Source organism: Protopterus annectens, chromosome 17.part0 (genome assembly GCF_019279795.1).
Source record: "Protopterus annectens isolate FY-2018-M chromosome 17.part0, PAN1.0, whole genome shotgun sequence".
Taxonomy (NCBI): domain Eukaryota; kingdom Metazoa; phylum Chordata; order Ceratodontiformes; family Protopteridae; genus Protopterus; species Protopterus annectens.
In genome coordinates, this window is record NC_056751.1 from 288,824,427 (window position 1) to 288,845,940 (window position 21,514).

Here is a 21,514-nt window from a genome sequence, read left to right on the forward strand (position 1 = left end):
TTTTTCCTCTTGGAGGGTGCTTCACCAACAGCCAACAAGCCTGAAAAGATGCCCAAACCACGAGGCAACTAGGTTTTAAGAGAGGAAGATGAAGGAGTTATGGAAATGACCCCTAGTGGCCAATAAAACTACAGTTTCAAGTCAGTAACCACCTCTACGGGGGCAGGGAAGCTGCTCAATGTTAGTCACTGCCACTGATCAACAGAGAGACCCTCCTTCAGCCCAAGCAAAAATGGCCTCACAGAAACTTTCAAACAGTTCAGGAACAGCAAGCCTGTAACTGAACTTTTTTAACTCTCAGAAAAGTGGGAAAAAAGCAAGATTTTTTTTTTTTTGTTTTTTACAGAGATAGCAGAGGTTCACAAGTAATATCAAGTTATAACAGTGCAGTAAATGACCCCACGCAAGAATGCTAGGTCAAGGACAGAAAATATGCAAGTTTTAAGGAAAAAACAATTTAAAATTAAGTGCAAACAGGAAATTCAGCAAACAGCTTTTGGTTGTGCTCTAAATACAGCTACTAATACAAAAATCAAGTTTAACAAGCCAGAAAATGCTCAAGCTAGGCAGCTATGCAGAAAAACTTAGCAAATAAACAGAGAAAAAATACTTAAAATCTCAAAAGTGGCTCCCTTCTTCTCTCAGCATTTTTTCCTCTTGGAGGGTGCTTCACCAACAGCCAACAAGCCTGAAAAGATGCCCAAACCACGAGGCAACTAGGTTTTAAGAGAGGAAGATGAAGGAGTTATGGAAATGACCCCTAGTGGCCAATAAAACTACAGTTTCAAGTCAGTAACCACCTCTACGGGGGGGGGGGGCAGGGAAGCTGCTCAATGTTAGTCACTGCCACTGATCAACAGAGAGACCCTCCTTCAGCCTGTATTAAAAAGACCATGTTGAATGGATAGGAAACATAGACAAATAGGAATCCAAAAGTGTTTGGAATAGATTCTAAAGTTTTGGTCTACTCTCTATGGATCATTAAAGGGCAATGTTTTCTGAAGGGTGAATTGCATGTATGGCTTAAAGAGCTTGGTATGCAGAATATCAGCCAAGATTTAGTAATTGCTAATATCTAAAGTTTGGTATTTGTCATCAGTGTTTGTATTTGCTTTATTTTGCTTTGTAGATTCATGTCACTGGTGTGAATTAAATATGTCCTGCACAGGATGGCAAGGTTGTCTTCACTTTTTAAGCTGAGTAATATCAACAAGTTACAAGTTTAGCCCGACATCTCTAGAGCACAGTATTACTCCTGAGGAGTGGAGCATAGCAGTTGTGGTGCCCTTGCATAAAGGTGGTCCCGCTACTCACTCAGAGAATTACAGACCGATTAGTCTCACTAGTATTATTTGCAAGGCTTTGGAAAGGATTACAGCAGAGCAAATTAACAATGACATAGGTGACCGTATTTCCCTGGATACATGTCAGTTCAGCTTTGTGAAAGACAGCTCATGTGTGCCCAGTTTGGTCGAGTTGTTTGAAAGGGTTACTGAGACGATGGATAAGGGGCACGCCGTCCTCCTTGCCAAGGCCTTTGATGCTATCCCCTATGCAGGAATTACTGGTAAACTCTAACAACTCAACATTAACACATGCATAGTTCACTGGACAGGTGATTGGCTGTCCATACCATTAAGGGATTTGCTGTAGACAGAAACATGTCACTACTGGCTCTCACCTGCTTTCTCTCCTCTTTGGTGTATATTTCTGTGATATAAAAGCTGATATCAAGGGACTTTGGCTAATCAAGTTTGCTGCTTATGATTGCAAACTGAGGGTCGTTATCAAATCCCATTCTTTACTCAAATTCTCCAACAAGTTCTGGACCAAGCAAATAACTTGGTGTATTAATCATGGGTTTAATATCAGCAAATGCAACATAGTTTATTTTCGTAAATCTGGCATCACTACTGCTTACCATACATTTCACTTAAATTTGATACAGTCATCAATGACTTGGGTGCATATGTTGATAACAGACTCTCCTTTGAATACTGTGTCTCTTTGGTAGTTAGAAAGCCCTTCATCCTTGGACAGCTTATTCTTTGTGGCATCTCCTCCAGCTCCAAAGAAGATACAGTTTCACTTTGTCCATCCTTTATTAGGTCTGTCAGTGAATATAATAAACCCTTTGGCATGTACCTCATGAAACACCTAAACCAACTTGCGAGACTTCACCAAAAATAATCTCAGTCTTTGTACCCTTAGTTAGTCTGAATGACTAAATGCTTTGTCTCTCTACTCAGTATCACACAGACTGCTCAGGGGTGATCTCTGCGCAGGTTTCCATGTTATGAATGACCCAGCACTCTTTGAACTCCTTCGCCTACACAGAACAAGTGATAAAGCAAATAGCCATTCTAGAGACCTAAACCTGCATTATCACATCAACAAGACCAGATAACCCAATATTTATCACAACATGTACCCTGTTTCTGGAATAAGCTGCTCAGAGTATGTTCCTAGCAACTTTAAAACTTGTCTAATTGAGTACAATGCCCCTTTTGGGATGTACCTTACCAGACACCTGCAGCAACTGGAAAGACCCCAAAAGTACCTCACCAAGAGGATCAAAGGGCTCAAACAGATGCCATATGCTGCCCAGTTAAAGAAACTCCAGCCTGTTCAGAGGCGATCTGTGCCTGACGTATAAAGCCATGTCCAACCCGGAATTAATGGACATGCTGCACCTCAGAAAATCCAAATCCCATCGAGCTACGTGCTCGAGAGAATTGAACCTCACCACTGAAATAAATAGGACATGCTGGAGGGACAGATTCATAACCCAGAGGCTCCCTTCACTCTGGAATAAAATCCCAGTCCAGGTTAGGCAGAGTCCCTCATTGACTCTCTTCAAGAGGAATCTTGATGAGTGGATGGGAGATCATAGGTTTACCCCGGGTATCACTTCTGTGTCACTGTTAGACAGAGGCACAGTATACTAACCTCGAAAAAGGGCATAGCAAAATAAATTTAAAATGGATGGCAAAAGCCAAACACATTCTGGCTAGGCTTATAAATGCCCTAGGGCAGATAGCCTAGTATGAACCTATGAATCTATGAACCTATGATGGTCTCTTTTGACCATAAGCTTAGTAAGAACCTATGAATTGTATTTGTCTATGAAAATGTGTTTACTAGTAGGGAGACATTTTGTTTATTTAGCTTTGGTAATAAGTAGGTGTGTAGTGAAAAGTATAAAATTACTTCTTTTGGTATGGGTCATATGTTAAGTTCCTAGACTGGTTAAATGTAATATGGTTGAGTATTATTGATGACGTTGTAAGGTGGCTGAGATAAATAGTAATATTTGTTGTCTGGAATGTAATTTTTGTTTAGGAGAAGTATAGCTTTATCAAAGTAGTGAACTAATTTGAGTGATGCTAAATGCTGAATTAAAAGTGGAGAGGTTTAAAAATAGAAATATACTTGAAAGAAAAATACAGAAAATTGGTGCCAAAATCTGAAATTGACTAATAATAGCAAATAACCATGGAAAAATAGCACTAAACCATTTCACTGCTAAAAAATATTTTATTAAACAAACAAATACCGTAATGCTAAAACATTCAACAGCCTTGCCCGTGAAAATTAAAAATAAAGTTTGTGCTATTCACAAGCACATTTAAGATGGTGAGTGTTTTTCGCTGGTTGAGAGAATTAGGTTGGTGGTGTTAACATTAATGGGGATGTCTTTCATTTTTATCTGTGAAGTGCAAATGTGTTGGCAGAAGCTGCTGACAACAGCAAGTCTTGAATGAGTTACTGACAACTTTGTTGTGTAAACAGAGGGTAAAGGTTTTAATTTCAGCACTGTTTTATTAACTAAATAATATTATCATCTTCAGAAATATAGAATATAAGAGGTTAGAACCATTTCTACAGTGTAAACTACTAAGGTATGTAGGTTGGAGTATGTTTTTCATTTGCTTTGGTTTTCATGTTTATAGCATTGTTTCAGACTTTGAACTTTAGCTATTTCTTCATCTTGAATACAACTGCCTGTTTCCATCTGAAAGATTAGTTACCTGCCACTCTACAGGAATCAGGGAAAGACAGAAGAAGTAAAAGGAAAGGAGTACCTTATCCAAAGAGACATTATCTAACATAAAGTAGAACCCCAGCGAGTGGGCAGGTGGTTGGAACAGCGAGATGTCGCCGAGATGATAATTGTATCTTTCTTTTTTATTCTTTTATCCTGTTTTGTAGTATGTAGGAGACACACCAAGAAGGTAATGCTTCCTGTCTCTTTTAATAGTGATGCATTTACTTCTGCAATGTCTTACTTTATTCATTTTAATACTTCTGTATAATTTTAGTAAGTAATTAATACATTGTTTTAGTTTGTATTACTTTTAATAATATTTAGTTTGATCTGGTATACAAAATGTGGTTATACTGCATATTTTAAATTATTCCTTGTGGTCTGAGTTGTGAGTCCACTTATCTGATTAACAAATATATAAATAAATCATAACTATGTTTAGTTTGTTTTCTGTTCAAGCACAGATATGTGCTATACATTTCCATGGACTGCTGTAACTGAAGACAATCCAGGGACTCAAAATTCATCTGACAGTATGTCATTTGACTGATATGCCTTCAATAAAAACAGGAATTTTTTTAAACGTTTCTGTACATTTCCTGTGCTTTGTCCTTAAACTGCACCATTTTTGCTAATATTTTATTAATTACTGTCTTGGCACTCACATGGATGTCACAGCTTGTACAACAGTGCCTAATTTGTTGGCAGACCCGAGTCTACCAATTGGTGGTGTTATGGGAAATAGGCAAACCAAAACAGCGGTACCACAAACAGAAGACTGGATGTACTAAGTCTATGGTAGACAGTGATAAAGCCTAGACTATGACCCAGGTGACTCAGGTCTGCTAGCAACATGGGTGCAGGAAGATCTACCATGGGGAGTGCGGAGGGTGGGCAGCACCATTTTGAGGGGATGGAGGTGGTCTGGTCCACAGCAAAAGCCATCAGTCAGTGGAAAAGTATGGTTAGCACATGTGGCATATGGGGAGTGGGTGGGTACTTGGCTCTGAGGAACCATGTTCCTGTTGTAGCTTTCTTCACTTCTTTACTCATGTGCAAGAGAGTGAACAAGCAAATGTGAAAGAGTAGCAGGAACTCTCTTGTGAGTATGGATGTCAACCACAGGGGGTGGTCATAGGGTCAGAAATGGAAATTCTCCCAGCCCATTGATACAGAGGCAAGGTGTTCATCTTTATCATTGGAGATAAAGGTTTGAAGATGGTTCCAGCTGACTGCAAGTGTTGATATGGGAGATGCCTGCCCTCCTTTCTTAGGGTGTGTGGCTTTATACTGCTTTTAAACTCTATGTGGGAGTCATAAGCCTCACAAGAATGTGCAAATGAAGAATGAAATGGGGATGAACATGACTCCCTTTGTCTGACACATGGTGGCATGCATCACATGGACCTGTCATAGTTAACAATGCCTCATCCTGTTGGAAGGGATCCTGATCAGCTGATTCTTAATGATGAGTCCCATGACCTGTTTGCATGCCTCAGATAGTCCTCACTTCATCAGTTTTAACTGGACAACAATCAGTTCCACCTTTTTAGAAGTCAGACAGCCCACTCAGTGAAGAGTTACAAATAGGATTAATAGTAAGGGGTACTGGGGACAGCAAAGATGGCTGGGCAGGCAATACCTGTATGTAAGAGGTGATGGGCATAATGCAAGCCCGGAGAAGAAATAACTAGAAAAATAGCAAATTGAAATTCTTATTACTGCTATCTCCATGATTGTTTTTGATGCACTAGAGGAACAAATAGGAACAATGGTAGCACTGACTAAGGGGCTGGAAAAATACATTAGAAAAGGAAAGAGAAGAGCCAAATGAATGCCTACCTTTCATGCAAATACAGGACACATCAGAGCCTAGAATCCACTGACCTTAGCTGCACCTCTGCTTACGACTCAGTATTGCTAGTTGCTTAACAAACTTTCTCTTCTGGGAAGCAAAGCAATCCACTGAGTGGGCGATCCTTACTTCTTTTGCTACCGACTTGATGACTCAAAGTTGTTTCCCAGCAAGGTTACCAAAATTGTAGCAAGAAACATTCCAGTGAACCATTATGGGAGAAACAGGACTATCATGTTGCCTTAGAAGCCTTTAATTTCTATGATGCCACAGATAAGTAACTATAAGAAACTGTAGTGTGATTGAGTCCATAGGAATGCAGTCTAAGCCTATGTGAAACACTGCACCAATTATTTAGTTATTTTTTTGTCGCTGTTCCCCTTTTGCCTGTGCTTCCCCATTAAGTGTGGTGTGGGACTTTGTGAAGCAGAAGTTCAGGAGGTAAGATGCTTGTTTTGGTGGGAACTGTATAACGATTTTCATTTGTTGAGGAGTTTGTTTGTACTGTGTTAGTTATTTGGCATTTAGCTAAAGAACTTTCATGTGGTATAGTTGGGTTTGCATTAGTCTGTGGGTCTGTAGTGTGGCTTATCCATTGTCTGGGTTTTCTTTATGGTAATCAGTTTTGTCCTTTCGGTTTGTTTACATTACCTGCATCTGCGTAATGTTACTGCACCCGTGAGTCGTTGTTGCAGGTAGTGGCACAGTTTCACAATTAGTCCCTGTTTTTCTGCTCATTGGTGGTTGTGGGGCAGTTAGTAGTGGTTAATGGTGCTAGGATGGAGAAAAGGAGTACATTCATGGGCTGTGTGGTGCCCACAAGCAACGGTCAGTCAGTGTGCACATGCAGTAATTGCTTGATGCTCATCAGTGGTGGATGCATTCTGCCATTTCATAGGTATCTTGTGGTTGATTTCCTGACTATGACTGCATGATATTTGTTTGGAGTCGGGCATAATTGAATGGTAGAGTGTGTACAATGTTCCACTTGTTTCAGAGGTTTGCAGTTGCGCTTTGTGTGTGCCATTTCTCTGCTGTGTTTCTGGTTTGAGTTTGTCCTGATTTGGTTCTCAAGTAGCTGTTGGTGTCACTGGTTTGACTGTGGTCCCTTGCCACTTTCACGTGTGGGGATTGCACCATGGCTGTCAGCTGTTCAGATTTTTGCTGAATGTTCAGATTTTTGCCATGTATGTTGCCCTGTTCCTCATGAAACTTGTGGTTCTCTGGCATATCACTGAGGACTGGATTTGCTAAATGATGATGGACATTTGAGTTTCAGACTTCATATAATTCAGAAAATGCATGGTAACACTAAACCTTTTATTCTAACAACTTTCTATGTTTATGTGGGCAATAGTTGCAGCCACTGGGGTTGTTCCGGCTGAGAGGTTTATGGATGGGACTGCCTGTGATCCTGGATGTTGGTCATTATGGGGTTGAAGTATGGTTTTGGCAGGTCAATGAGTACACTGAATGTTAGCATACATTTGAGTTTTGGGTTGGGTATCCTTCAGAAGGAGTTTGCTAACACAAAGCCTCTTGCTCTAGTGTAACTGTAATCTGTATGAAGCAGTAGTGAAGCTCTTTCTGTTTTTAGTTTTCATTGGTGGTGTATGGTTTGTGGGAGTGGTGGTTTCTTGGGCTGTTCATGGCTAAGAAGCAACTGTGAGTAACAGTTCATTGCTGTGCATGCATAGTTGCAGCTGGTGCTGCGTAAATGTGAATCATCATCACTGCTTGAGTCCATACCTCTCAACTATACAGATTTTGAAAGACGGTCCAGATTTTTGGCTCTTAATGTTGGTCTAGACCTCATAAAATTTGTGGTTTGGCAGGTCACTGAAGACGGATATCATTCAATCATGGCATATATTTGAGTTTTAGATTAAAAGATTCTTCAGGAAAAGTGTGGTAATATGAAAACTCTTAGTTTAGTATCAAGTTTATAAACGCAAAAAAAAAACAATTCTTCCTAATTTGGTCCTTTGTCCCCTCTATCATTTGGCTTTGTACAGATTTCTTGAGCTGAGAGGTTGAGAGCCATGCTTGGTTATAGTTATTATCTAGGTAGGTTGTGAGGCTGGGGTAATGGTTATGGTATTTGTCTCATTTTTTTTAGTGTGTTTGTGTGTGTGTGTGTGTGTGTGTGTGTGTGTGTGTGTGTGTGTGTGTGTGTGTGTGTGTGCGTGTGCAGAGTTCCTAATGTTGGCAAAGTGCTTAATTCATTTCTTTCTTTGTTTACAGTTGTCTTTTATTTTGCCAATGGTGGAAGCGCATGGTTTGCAACCGGTGGCCTGAGGGAAGTGGATTCAACAGGTGATGGATGCTGCTGTGGTGGAAGTACCAGCTACTACAGTGGTGTGTAATGAGGTCACAGGTAATAATACACTGTTAGGTGGTCATTTAGCTATGTCAGAGTTGGTGCAGTTTGGGAGTAGTGTGCAGACAGGTGAGGATAAGGCACATCAGGGGTAGGTAAAGCAGGTGGCATGGCTGAAGATTGATAGAGGCTTGGAGGCCCCTTTTTTAGTGTAGAGGACAGTTTCATGAGGGGGCTTTTGGCAATGAGGAGGGTTTAGGTTTGATTATGTGGAGTTGGGTCATCCATAGGTGGGGTGGAGTCACAACAGCATGAAGTTGGGTCGGACTTTGGGATCAGGTCAGATGACTGGTTAGCCAAGCAGTCCCTGGGGTGAGGGGGGGTCTTTTGTCCCCCCCTAACATGCCACTTTAGTTAAATTAAAGATCTGGAAGGGGGAGTATTTTGATGTTTTTAATTAATTGATGTGGATTGGGTTCAATGTCTAATGGAATTAGAAACCACAAATAGTAAAGACTTTTGGTGGCTTTGGTAGCCTCATGAAGTACAGTAGATTAGCAAGGAGGAAGTAAGGATAGCTATGAAGAGGATGAAGAATGGAAAAGCTGTTGGTCCAGATGATATACCTGTGGAAACATGGAGGTGTTTAGGTGAAATGGCAGTGGAGATTTTAACTAGATTGTTTAATGAAATCTTGGAAAGTGAGAGGATGCCTGAGGAATGGAGAAAACATGTTTTGGTACCGACTTTTAAGAATAAGGGTGATGTGCAGAGCTGTAGTAACTATAGAGGGATTACATTGATCAGTCACAGCATGAAGTTATGGGAAAGAGCAGTGGAAGTTACGTTAAGAAGGGAGGTGATTAGTGATCAGCAGTATGGTTTCATGCCAGGAAAGAGGACTACAGATGCGATGTTTGCTCTGAGAGTGTTGATGGAGAAGTACATAGAAGTTCAGAAGGAGTTGCATTGTGTCTTCGTGGACTTAGAGAAAGCATATGACAGGGTGCCTAGAGAGGAGTTGTGGTTTTGTATGAGGAAGTCGCGAGTGTCAGAGAAGTATGTAAGAGTGGTACAGGATATGTATGAGGGTAGTGTGACAGCGGTGAGGTCTGCGGTGGGAGTGACAGATGTGTTTATGGTGGAGTTGGGATTACATCAAAGATCAGCTCTGAGCCCTTTCTTATTTGCAGTGGTGATGGACAGGTTGACAGACAAGATCAGACAGGAGTCCCCGTGGACCATGATGTTTGCAGATGGCATTGTGATCTGTAGTGAGAGTAGAAAACAGGTGGAGGAGACCCTGGAGAGGTGGAGATATGCTCTAGAGAGAAGAGGAATGAAGGTCAGTAGGACTAAGACAGAATATATGTGTGTGAATGAGATGGAGGATAGAGGAATGGTGAGGATGCAGGGAGTAGAGGTGGTGAAGGTGGATGAGTTTAAATACTTGGGATCAACAGTTCAGCATAATGGTGAGTGTGGAAGAGAGGTGAAGAAGAGACTACAGGCAGGATGGAGTGGGTGGAGAAGAGTGTCAGGAGTGATTTGTGACAGACGAGTACCAGTAAGAGTGAAAGGGAAGGTGTACAAGAGGGTAGTGAGATCAGCTATGTTATATGGGTTGGAGACAGTGGCATTGACAAAAAAGCAGGAGTCAGAGCTGGACGTGGCAGAGTTAAAGATGATAAGATTTGCACTGGGTGTGATGAGGGTGGACAGGATTAGGAATAAGAATATTAGAAGTTCAGACCAGGCTGGAAGATTTGGAGACAAATCCAGAGAGGCAAGATTACATTGGTTTGGACATGTGCTGAGGAGGGATGCAGAGTATATTGGTAAAAAGATGCTAGGGATGAAGCTGCCAGGTAACAATAAAAGAGGAAGGCCTAAGATAAGGTTTATGTATGTGGTGAGAGAAGACATGTGGGTGGTTGGTGTGAAAGAGCAAGATGCAGAGGACAGGAAGAAATGGAATCAGATGATCTGCTGTGGTGACCCCTAACAGGAGCAGCCGAAAGAAGAAGAAGCAGCCTCAGGGCAGCGGAAGATAGGTAGACTGTGGGCAAGGACAAGGGACAACTGTGTGTTAGACTTCATTTATTACATGGTAGTTTGGTTGTAGAAGGATACCGCCTTTGGCCTTACCACTTTTGGCTTATTTTCTCATAATCTGTGAGGTACAGCATCTTGGGACAGAGAATGCCTAGTTGTGGTATGATCAGAGGTTTTGGAAGCAGAAGGCAGTGAATCAGTCACTGCATTGGGATGTGGGGCATCCTAATATTTGGCTAGCTACTATGGTGGATAGCCTTGGAGCCGTTAGCAGGGAGTTAAGTTAGTAGGGGTCAGGAAGGGAGTATGCTGGGCCTTTAATGCTGGGTGTGGCTCGCGGGTGGAGTGTAGGTTTTATATACCTGTTCAAAGTGTGCAGGTATGTATTCAGCAGTGCAAGTGGCAGATGGGAAATCACATTGGTTAGTTTGAGTTTGCAGCAGCCTAGATTGGTGGATTACCTTTATCGTTTCTTGGATATCAAGGTAATTGGGGAAGGAGAACTTTCAAGGGCAGATAAGGGAGATGTTCTTTTGTGTGCCAAAAGGATGATCAGGAGATGAATTTTCCCACTGATGTACAGATATTGCGTCAGCTACTTATGAGATTTCCTGATTCAGCAGTTGCAGTCAAATTAATAGATGGGTTTTCTAAGGCATTTTCTATTAAGTCAGGGTGGGAAGGGAGGTGTCATCTTGTAGGAAACTGTGTTTCTTGTAGGAGAAGGAAGAGATTTTGGAAGGCTTGGTGAAGAAGGAATGGTGTGTAGGTTATTTGGTCCATTTGATATTCCTCCCTTTAACAGTTTTAAGTTTCTCCATTGAGGTTGGTTCCTAGGAAGTTGGCAGGGAATTTCATTTTATTCACCATTGGCCTTATCCCGAGGGGAAGTCGGTGTATGGTTTTATTTTGGGAGATGACACAAAAGTCAGTTATGTGTCTTTGAATGATGCAGTGCAGGTTATTTCAGAGTTTATGGACCCAAGGTTGGTGAAGGAAGATATTGAACCCATTTTTCATTTATTACCAGTTTGAGAGGAAGAATGGCCAATTTTGGGCAGGGTAGTTGGGTTTAAGTTTTACTTTGACAAGGCTAGGCCAGTGGGATGCCTGGTAGCCTGTGCTAATTTGAGAGGTTTAGCATGGCTCTCCATGGGAATTGGCAGCAGTGGTTGGGCTGCTAGGAGGTGGTACATTATCTGGATGACTTCTTAAGAGTAGGTGAAGGGTTTGACGGAGCATTGGAAGGCATGTGGGTGTCTTTTGGGGAGGTGTGAGGAACTGGCTATTCCACTGGCTTGGGAGAAGTTAGAAGGCTCAAGCAAGGCATTGTTATCTGGGATTGCTAGTGGATGCAGGCCATGGTTTGTTTTGTTTACCAGATGTGAAGGTAACATGTTTGAAAGAAAAGATTCAGTGGGGAAATCCAAGGATAAGGTGCGGATTTAGGATGTCATGGAGCTCTTCAGGCTCATGAAGTTTGCATGCTGGCAGTTCACCTGGATCATTCCTTTTGTGGGTTCCTTGCCTTTTTGTTGAGTGTGTAGAAAGCAAACATTATTGGGTGAGGGCTAATAAGTTGGTGCATGCTGATTTAGCATTGTGGTTGTCTTTTTGGAGCAGTTTAGTGGTATAGCTTTTTGGTAGGTGGATTGGGTTGTTCAAGGTGATTTGCAATTGTTTACAGATGTGGCAGGCAGTACTGGGATGGGGGCATATTTTGGGGGGAATGGTTTGTGGCTTGCTGGCTGGAAGAATGACTGGAGGAGGCATGTTGACTGTTTGGAGTTAGTTCCAATTTGGCTGGCATCAAAGTTTTAGCAGGAGAAGTTGTGGGGGCTGGTGAAAGTGTTATTTTCATTCAGAGGATATGACAGTGGTATGAGCTGCTGGTGTTACAAGACAAGGTGTGTAAAGTTGGGTGGGAAGCATCAGATGCTAGGAACAGGAATCATGGGTAGCTTTTAAAAGGAAGGTGTATGGTAGGGCATTGCAAGATTTTGTTAAATTGTGTGTTGCAGTTGCTTGGGGAGAAAGGAGTTTCATGGGAAGGATTGTTGTTGAAATACTTGATTTTGGCTTGGGGAACAAGGTAAGGCAGTTCAGTCGGTCAAGGTGGAATTAACTGTGATTAGTATAGTTGCACAGGAGGCAGGGTTAGGTGACTTTACTAAATTTTGGACTGTGGTCATATGGTGAAGGATTGAGTAGGGTCGATAGTGTGAAGACTGCCAGATGACGGCCATTGACAAGACAGGTTTTGCAGGTTTTGTTGTGGGGATTAGCACTGGTAAATGGAGATTCATTGGACTATATTTCATATGTGATGTTCACTACATGGGTGTATTATGGATCTCTTAGGATGTCAGAATTGTTTTGGTCACCAGTTTGGTGGGATGTTTTAGTGTTTTTTGCCTCCATATGTACTTGGTTGTGAAGACTTAAAACAGATCAGTTGGGGAATGGCAGGCAGATAATATTGGGAAAGGACAGGAATGATTGGTTGCATCTGGTGGAGTGGGCTAAGATGTTGTGGTCTCATGTTGAAAGTCCTCAGGACTTAATTTTGATTGGTAGGGGGCAAGATGATGACATGTAATCAGTTTGTATATATGTTGAGGAGTGCTTTTCGGTGTTGGTGGTCTAGGAGAGAGGTTTTCCACTCATTCTTTGTGTGCTAGAAGGGTATTGGATTTAGCGAGGGAAGGCAGATTAATTGAAGTCATTAAAATGGTTGGTTGTTGGTCATCAAATGCTTCATGTCCTGTATTAGATAATTGGGTATGGTAACTGTCTTGCTATTAAATGAATTTTCTAGGAAAGGAAATCTCATTTTGGTCATGTTTATATCCATCAGGTGGCAAAAGGGGGCTGCAGTTAGATCGTATGGCTCACAGTTGGGTTTGCACTGGGCTCCTCAGTTTCCTGGTGGTACATTTGTTAGGTAATGATCTGGGAATAACTTCAAAACTACAGTTGATAGTAGGATAAGTGAGGATCTGTTTATTTAAAGACGTTATACCCAGGTATGAGCATTGTGTGATCAGAGATAGTACCATGGTTATTTGGCTTTGAAGAGGGCTCATCAGTTTGTTAATTTTAGGCTAGTTAGGCAACTGGGTGCTTTGGGCACTTATATGACAGGGCATTGGGTGTTAGTGACACGGATCCAGTTTTGTTCAGAGTACACCTGAATGAATTTGGTTTGGACCTCTTTAATGTACACTTAGGTTTATATTGGAGGGTTTCTTGAAAGTTTTGGAGTGAATGAGGGGGAACAGCCTGTGTCAGGCAGGTTGGCAGAGAAGAGGGACAGGTTTGTTCCTCTTCTGTTTCCCCTCTGGTGTTGGATGCTTAATTCGATGAGCTGGGGAATGAACATGAGCAGTGGGACGCTACATGATAAGTAAAAGTAAGCGAGTGGAGGTGAGAACGTTGCTTGATAAGTAAAAGTAAGTCAGCAGAGGTGAGGCTTCTGCTTATTTGATTAGGGTGAGCAAGGTTACGCTGCCCTAGTAAATGGTTACATGGATGTTTACACTGTGATCAATAAATTGAAATATTGTTCAGTAAAGTTATATTTATGGAATTTTAATAAAGGTCATCAAATGTTATTTTTTGTGCTGTATTTATTCAAGGGGACTGGGACAAATGATATTTTGCAGTGCAGTCATGTTTCAGTTAAGGAGTTTGGCCATAAAGGTAAGACAGACTGCTGTAGCATTATTAATTCTTTAGCTGATATAACTGTCATATCTAGATGTTGTTAGTCATTATTTACTTCTTGTAACAAAGGTTTCTTACATTACTGTTTATAGCAGCCCATGCATTGATTTAAAGGTCATCTGTTGTCTAAATGCTGAAAATCTGTATTTCGAAGCAGTAAATTTATAATATCAGCACACGATAATGGATGGATTTGTAGTACATTTGAATGAATACCTTCTAAAAGCCCACATTTAATGTATGATAAGGGAAACAATATTTTATCTAAAACTGATTGTGCATGTAACTGAATGCAGATATATTTCTCAAAATATTGAACTGTTTTTTTTTTGAAGTGCTACAATATAAGCAAATATACTACAGACAGTAAAATGTGCCTTTACAGTAACACCTTTACTGAATTATCACTTGTGACATAGGCAAATTTACACTCACATAAAAAAATCAAACTATATTAACATAGCAAACATTATACTTCACATATATTGCTATATATCATATAACCTAAGCAGTATTACAAAAATTATTCAATTCCTGCCTATTTTAATACAGTTTTGAGACCAAAATAAATGCCAGTTGTTATTGCAACAGTGAAATAGAAATACTAGAAACTGCACAGTCATTTTGTGAGTATTGAAAAACTGAAAATATACCTCTAACAGCACTGCAGAAAAAGTTATTTGTTGATCAGGAAATGAAACCACCCACTTGACGGGGTTAATGGAATACAGAATCTGGAAATCATGCCAGTAAAGGACAAGTTACAGTCTATCATGGATTACCCTCTCTGTAGCATCACTTTCCCTCACAAAATTGTTAGTAAAGGTTGCTTTTTTTCTCATTTACAAATCATTTTCTCCTGGTTTGAGATGGTGTGATCCTGAAGCATTGCCTCTGACCTATTTGTCGCTCTTTAATATTTTAAAGGCAAACCATTAGCTCCCTCTGATGGTCAGCTCCCATCACCCTGTTTCATATTTCCATTTAATAAAAGGCTAACATTAGCTCCCACTGATGGTCAGCTCCCATCTCCCTGTTTCATATTTCCATTTGATAAAAGGCTAACATTAGCTCCCTCTGATGGTCAGCTCCCATTGCCCTGTTTCATATTTCCATTTGATAAAGGCTAACATTAGCTCCCACTGATGGTCAGCTCCCATCTCCCTGTTTCATATTTTCATTTGATAAAAGGCTAACATTAGCTCCCTCTGATGGTCAGCTCCCATCGCCCTGTTTCATATTTCCATTTGATAAAGGCTAATTGCAATAATTTTTCTCTTCCTAAGGCTAATGTTAGACTTGTATGTTTCATTGTTTGTCCGATTTGCACTATTTTGTCTTGTGAACATTTTTTTAGTTCTGATAGTTTTGCATGCCACGCACTGAAGCCAATTTCTTTTATGTTTTTGATCTCACATATTTTACTGCTATATATCCTTAAAAGTCTCCTGGTTTGCTCTTGGGGATATGTTTCACTTTGAGCATCTATAACAATAAGTACATAAACAAAGCATTTTTAATAACCTACATTCCATCTCTACAGCATGCCACTGAGCTAAAATGACTACACTAGCATCAGTAGTAATTCAAGTGAACAGTAGAATTGTAAAGGATATTTGGTAAAAAGATGGTATCAGTTCTTAGAAAAATCCCCAAAATCAGGAATTTGTTATGTATGTTCTATTGGAGGTCTTACAGCTGACTGCTTTAAATGAGAAACGCGCACAGAAATATCAGTAAAGAAATCAAAGTAAAACACAAACATCTAATCTCTCTTCCAGTTTCTAAATTTACTTATCTGTGCAAGATGCCATAGTCTTCTCTTCCAGGCTGCAACTTAGTAATATTATTAATCTGATAGTGCCATTATTGTAAACTGTAGTCTAAAAGAAAGTCAGAACATTTCTTGTTTGCAATGAACAGCTTTAAATATTGGGCAGTAAAGTGAACTAAAATTGGAATTCATATGTTGGGCCAAGGGTCTTTTATCAAAACATCCCACCTTTATGGGCACATTGGTTTCACTACACCCTCCCTGCCAAGACAGTTTTAATGAATTGCTGAAATAGCTGAAGTTAGTCTCAGTGAAGGTCAAATAGTGAAGATACACATACTCAAAAATGTAACCTGATGTACACAAGGGGACAAAATAATGTAGATCTTAATTGTTATAAGCAATATAATATCTAATGGGGGTTAGTTCTGTTAAATGTTTTGTCATGCTATATATTTTAAACAATTGAAATGTGAGGTTTGCTTGCATATAGTGTCAGTACTGGCTACAGTAAGAGTGTTCCATTGTCATAGTAGCCCCTGTGGAACCTATATGGATCACAATCCAGAGACTAGGTTTCCTTTCATAGGACTTGGTGCATAGACTGGGAGCCTCTGCTCCCACTGAATTTCATTATTATAAAGACAAAAAAAAGCTAGTGCTTACGATGAGAACAGCTGTTATGAATCACTTGTTACCCTACTTATGCAGCGTGCTTGGATTGGTGTACTGCATAAAAAGTGCCTTTTTAGTTGTCCTAAGGTAGAGAGAGCTGTTAAAACCATTTCTATTTGACAGTTATTGATACAGTTACTGCTGTTGTCAATGCTGTAGAAGTTATTATCTAAGCAAATAGCCCCAGACTGTGGTGAGCTCTGTGATTTATTTTTGAGTAAATTACTCCTCTTATAAAAAAAAAAGTAGCCTTTTATCAAGTTATCACTGCCAGTGTAATGAGTGCAGCATGCGAAGTGTTGCAATGAAATGATTTATTTTTCCTGAGCTGTCTTCTGCTGTCAGAGTCATTATATAAATAAGTGCTCAGCAAACCTTTTCAGATTCAAGATAACATTTTGGCTCATATCATTTGCAGAAAAAAGCAAAAAGTTACAAAGCAACTTAGCCTCATGACTGAAGATCTCAAGGAGATTGATCAGTCAGTCCTGCGTGAAGTTTGTGAGTGATCAGTCAGTCCTGCAGTAAGTTTGTGTGTACCCATCCATTAATCCTGGTTCTGTTTGAAGGATGATAATAGGTTGCAATGCTTAACCTTTAGGGGAAAGCCTATTGAAGAGTTGTAGGAGGTTTGTATAATGAATCTAATTCCCCATTATATTCTATTTATTGGCTGGGGGAAATGGTCCCTGTTTCTGGTGTTTATGGATATACAGGAGCTCAGGTACTACAGGGTCACTAATGGCGCTGTCCCTCAAGACTCTCTATGAAACCTCTCTTGGTAATTCAGGATCTTTAAGCCTGTGATCTTGTTGGTTGAGAATCTTTGGGACTTTTCTAGTGGTTTGATATGTCTAGGTGATACATCCCAAAGAGGGTGCTATCATTGATTGTTTTAATCAATTCTGAATATAAGGGGACAATGCCTTCTTTTAATCTGCATGATGCATAGAAAAGTTGTATAGTTATTTTATAAACACTGCAACATAAACATTGGCGATGAGAAAAAGACACTAATAATGTTCAACATTATAAAGTACATTTGATTTTATTACTTTTTTACAGATCTGCTTCCTTGACATTAAATTAACTCAGCTAAGGAATAAGGACAGCAGCAAAAAGATGTTCAGATAAGTCACCAAAAGCTAACTAATTAACAGAACATATCTTGGCATGGACAGAGCAGTGATAAACTGAGACAGTAATTCAAAGGTGCATTGCAGCAGTCTTACAAAATAATGAAAGTTCTGTAAGAAATTCTTATAACAGTTTGACAGAAACAATGTCAACACTGGGTCACAAGAGAAGAAGTAGGCTTTTAGATTCAGCTGTTGTACTACAGCTCTGTACATAAACAATGAGGATACAAATAAAGCAACGGTTTTGAAGAGAACGGGAATAATCACATGAAATGCAAAAGTGGCTTTCCTCAGATGACGACAGAGTTTTGTTAGATGCAATCATATATTTTGAATGAAAAGTAATGCCCAGTTTGAAATTTACACATTATGGTCTATCGGTGTGTATTATACATAACTCAAACTAGCAAAGAAGTGTGAGTTCACACATATCATTCTAAAAATAAAAGTACCAGAAAAGCTTGAAGCAAAAGGCATTATAAGAGCAAGGGTGTAGGCAGGCATTATAAGAACGAGGGTATAGGCAAGCATACTCTTTGTTCTCTACAGAGTGCATTTTTTCTGAGCATCATGAAAAACATTGGGGCTTTATCAAGTCATATTATATATATAACTATCGAACTTAATGTCTTTAACAACATGCACATAGTTTGCTTACAGAATGTGTTGCATAATAGTTTTTGACCCATCAGCTGAAAATGTTGCACACTTAGTGCTGGGGTAGGCAACAGGTTGAATGAAGTGGCTGTTTTTTTTAAATGCCAGGTTTTTCAGGCGGTAGGACAAGCATTTATGAGTACAAAATGATATTCACTGACTACACCCTGTATAATAGTCAGACAAACGTTACTTGAATTTACTGCATTCCTTTGATTTATCTGAGATCTAAGCCAAGAAAACAAAAATGAGTAAACTGCAACTAGCTACCAAGATTGACAGTACAAAACGAATATCTAACATGGGGAAAATTATACAAAAAAATGAAGCAAACACAAAAGAACCTTATGTAAATAATCATGTGTAAATGCTACTAGGGTGACCACCACAATGCAACTATTATAAGGAAAAATTCCCTTATAAGGAGGCAATGTCCTTTAGAAATACATACAAAATATAGACTTGGACATCATACGGAGATTATAAAGAGCTACAACAAAGATTTTGTCCATAACAAAACTCCCCAAACCTATAAATCTATCTGAAGTTAGAATATATAGCAATATGAAGCATGCAAAATGATATCATAAAAGAGGTATATATGCTGTTTCATTTCCCGAGCATGGGATAAGCAAAAACATTTGCTCACTCCTTGATCAATGGAGCAATGATCTATGGAAGACAAAATAATTCCAGATGTAAAGTCTGGCTACCCCTGTTTGTCACCTATTAACAACTGCATACTTTGGAGTTTCAGATTTGGCTATCATATGCAAGAATGTGATAAGCCCTAAATATTATAAGCTCCTTATTCTCATAAATACAGCCAGTGGAATATTTTAATAGGCAAAATTGGGCCTCAAATGCCAATACAAACAAATTTGCATTATGCCCATGTTCGCCACCCAATGTCAGCTGATTATGACTGTTTCAGACATTTTAGGATTCTTACAGCAAACAATTTCAGGAATTCTAATCTCTGTCCCTGCACTTTGATCTCTTTTGATGCTACCTTTATACCAAAATATAACATAGCATGTTGTACAATATTCTCTGTGTGAAAACTGCCAGATGCAAATGATTTTATTTATAACATGCAGTGACAACTTTAGTTATCTTGCTGAAAAGTCCCATAGTACTGCTGTCCAGCTTCCTGAACTTCTAAAGGTATACAAATCACACAAACGGAATTCATCAGTTAGATTCTTTTAATAATAACACCACTCCTGTATGTTCTATGTGGTGAAATCAGAAATGTGAAGGGATAGTCAGTTCAAGCTTTACTTAACTTTTCCCACACTCCCCTCATTCAGTATCCCTGCATTCCATATAGCTAAAATAAATTTAGAGAAAAGATTTCCCAATAATTCTGTCAGTACACCTATCAATGCTAACAAGTTTAAACATTTTGTTTTGTACTGGCTTTGGAAAAATAACTCACAACAAAATGTTGTTGTTTATTTAGAAAATAATTCCTCGATTTGGTTGAGGATATTCCCATCACAGGGGCTATTCAGTTATTTGGACTCTGACTGTATTATTGTAATACATCTCCTAGCAAACCTCTCAACTGTTCCTATTTTGCAGGAACATTCTTGTTTCGGGCCTGATTTTCCATGGACAGGATGTTTTTGTGTTTGGAAATATATTACTATTTTCAGGCTTGATTTACCCCTTCACACAATTTACTGAATCCCCCTCATCATATATGATTTTTTAAGCTGTCTGGTACACAGAAAAAACACACAACATGACAAACACACAAGAAGCAACAATAATTCGAAGACTGAGGACACACATCATAAATCTCTCTTTTTCTGCCGCAAAAATAAATGACCTTGTGTTGTAGAATTTTAAAATACAGTTAATTAAAGTCTTTCTTTGATAATGGGCTTAGATTTTCCTTCATTTGTGTCACTCTGTTTCTAAACATACCTTTTTGAATAGTATCCTACATTCTTACTGTAAGCTGGAAGAGTTATGTACTATTTGGTATTTAAATGTTATGCTAATTAGATGTTTATAGGTTCATAAATTCATAGATTAGTACTAAGTTAAGTGCCCTTGTGAGCCATTTTAAGCCTAGCCAATTATCCCTTGTGAGACTCAAACCCTGCACCTTGTGTTTGTAAGTCAAACACCTTAACCATTAGGCCAACCTCCCAGAATTTTGTTGCTTGGTGGACCTACTTTTCAAGGGCCTTTGTTCCTATTTACAACATCTGCAAGTTGAGAGGTATGTCCACTAGTGAACTGAAGCCATTAATGGACTAAAGCAATACTGAATACAAACTGTTTGGCCAATCACTGCTTCATTCAAGGAATCTGACTCTCACTGGCAGTAAACAGTAATTGGTGTCAGCATTCCGTAAAATCAGTGTCTCTATTACTATAACTCTGTCAAGTGGGCTGCCGTTAGCATGCTGCTGTTTTTAATGTGCTTCTGTATTTTCCTTTGTGGGTATAGGAGCTCTTGTTGTGTTTGAGTGTTATGCAGTGACAAGTAATTCTTTACTTTGTCATAGTCCATATGCAAAAGAATGTTGTTAGGCAAATCAGGAGCTACTAATACATCGGTTTTAAGTGTGATCAACATGAAATTTAATTTGTAGTTGAATGCTGTAAAGAAAGAGCTGCTGAAAAATATATATTCAGTGAATGCAAGTGAGTAGATACATCCTTTAGTTGAAACAGTGGCACATTACTTATGTGGGAAAAGGACAGCAACTTTATGCAGATTTGCATTTTTCTGCTGAAATACACTTTGGCTGCATGTCAGCGATGATATGGAGAAATTTAAAATAGTTATGCATTTTAATTTTGTATTCTGTTTTTCTTCTTAGCCATGGCACAACATATGAAAATGATAACCATAGTGCATCAATGCTGTACAGCTGTGGCACCCAGTATCGAATACACACACATGGAGTGTTCCGAGGACTACAGGTAAGACAGCAAGTTTTATTTTATTTGATCTAACCATGATGCTCAGTGATTTTCATATTATTTAAGTGCCATACAACACATAATTCCACCATTCCACCACTAACAATAATATATATATATATATATATATATATATATATATATATATATATATATGGATATTTTATATATATATATATATATATATATATATATATATATATATATATACATACACACACACACACACACACACACATATATATATATATATATATATATATATATATCTATATATATATATATATATATATATATATATATATATATATATATGTTC

General features: G+C 39.1%; 1 protein-coding gene across 3 annotated transcripts in view; it reads left to right on the top strand.

Annotated features, from left to right (window-relative positions):
• WT1 (WT1 transcription factor) overlaps positions 1–21,514 on the top strand; it is a 370,953-nt gene that overhangs the window by 226,804 nt on the left and 122,635 nt on the right. For all 3 annotated transcript variants that reach the window (XM_044059036.1, XM_044059037.1, XM_044059035.1), the window contains exon 4: positions 21,093–21,195. In XM_044059036.1, coding sequence (XP_043914971.1) covers positions 21,093–21,195 — 103 coding nt within the window. The remainder of the gene's footprint in view (positions 1–21,092; positions 21,196–21,514) is intronic.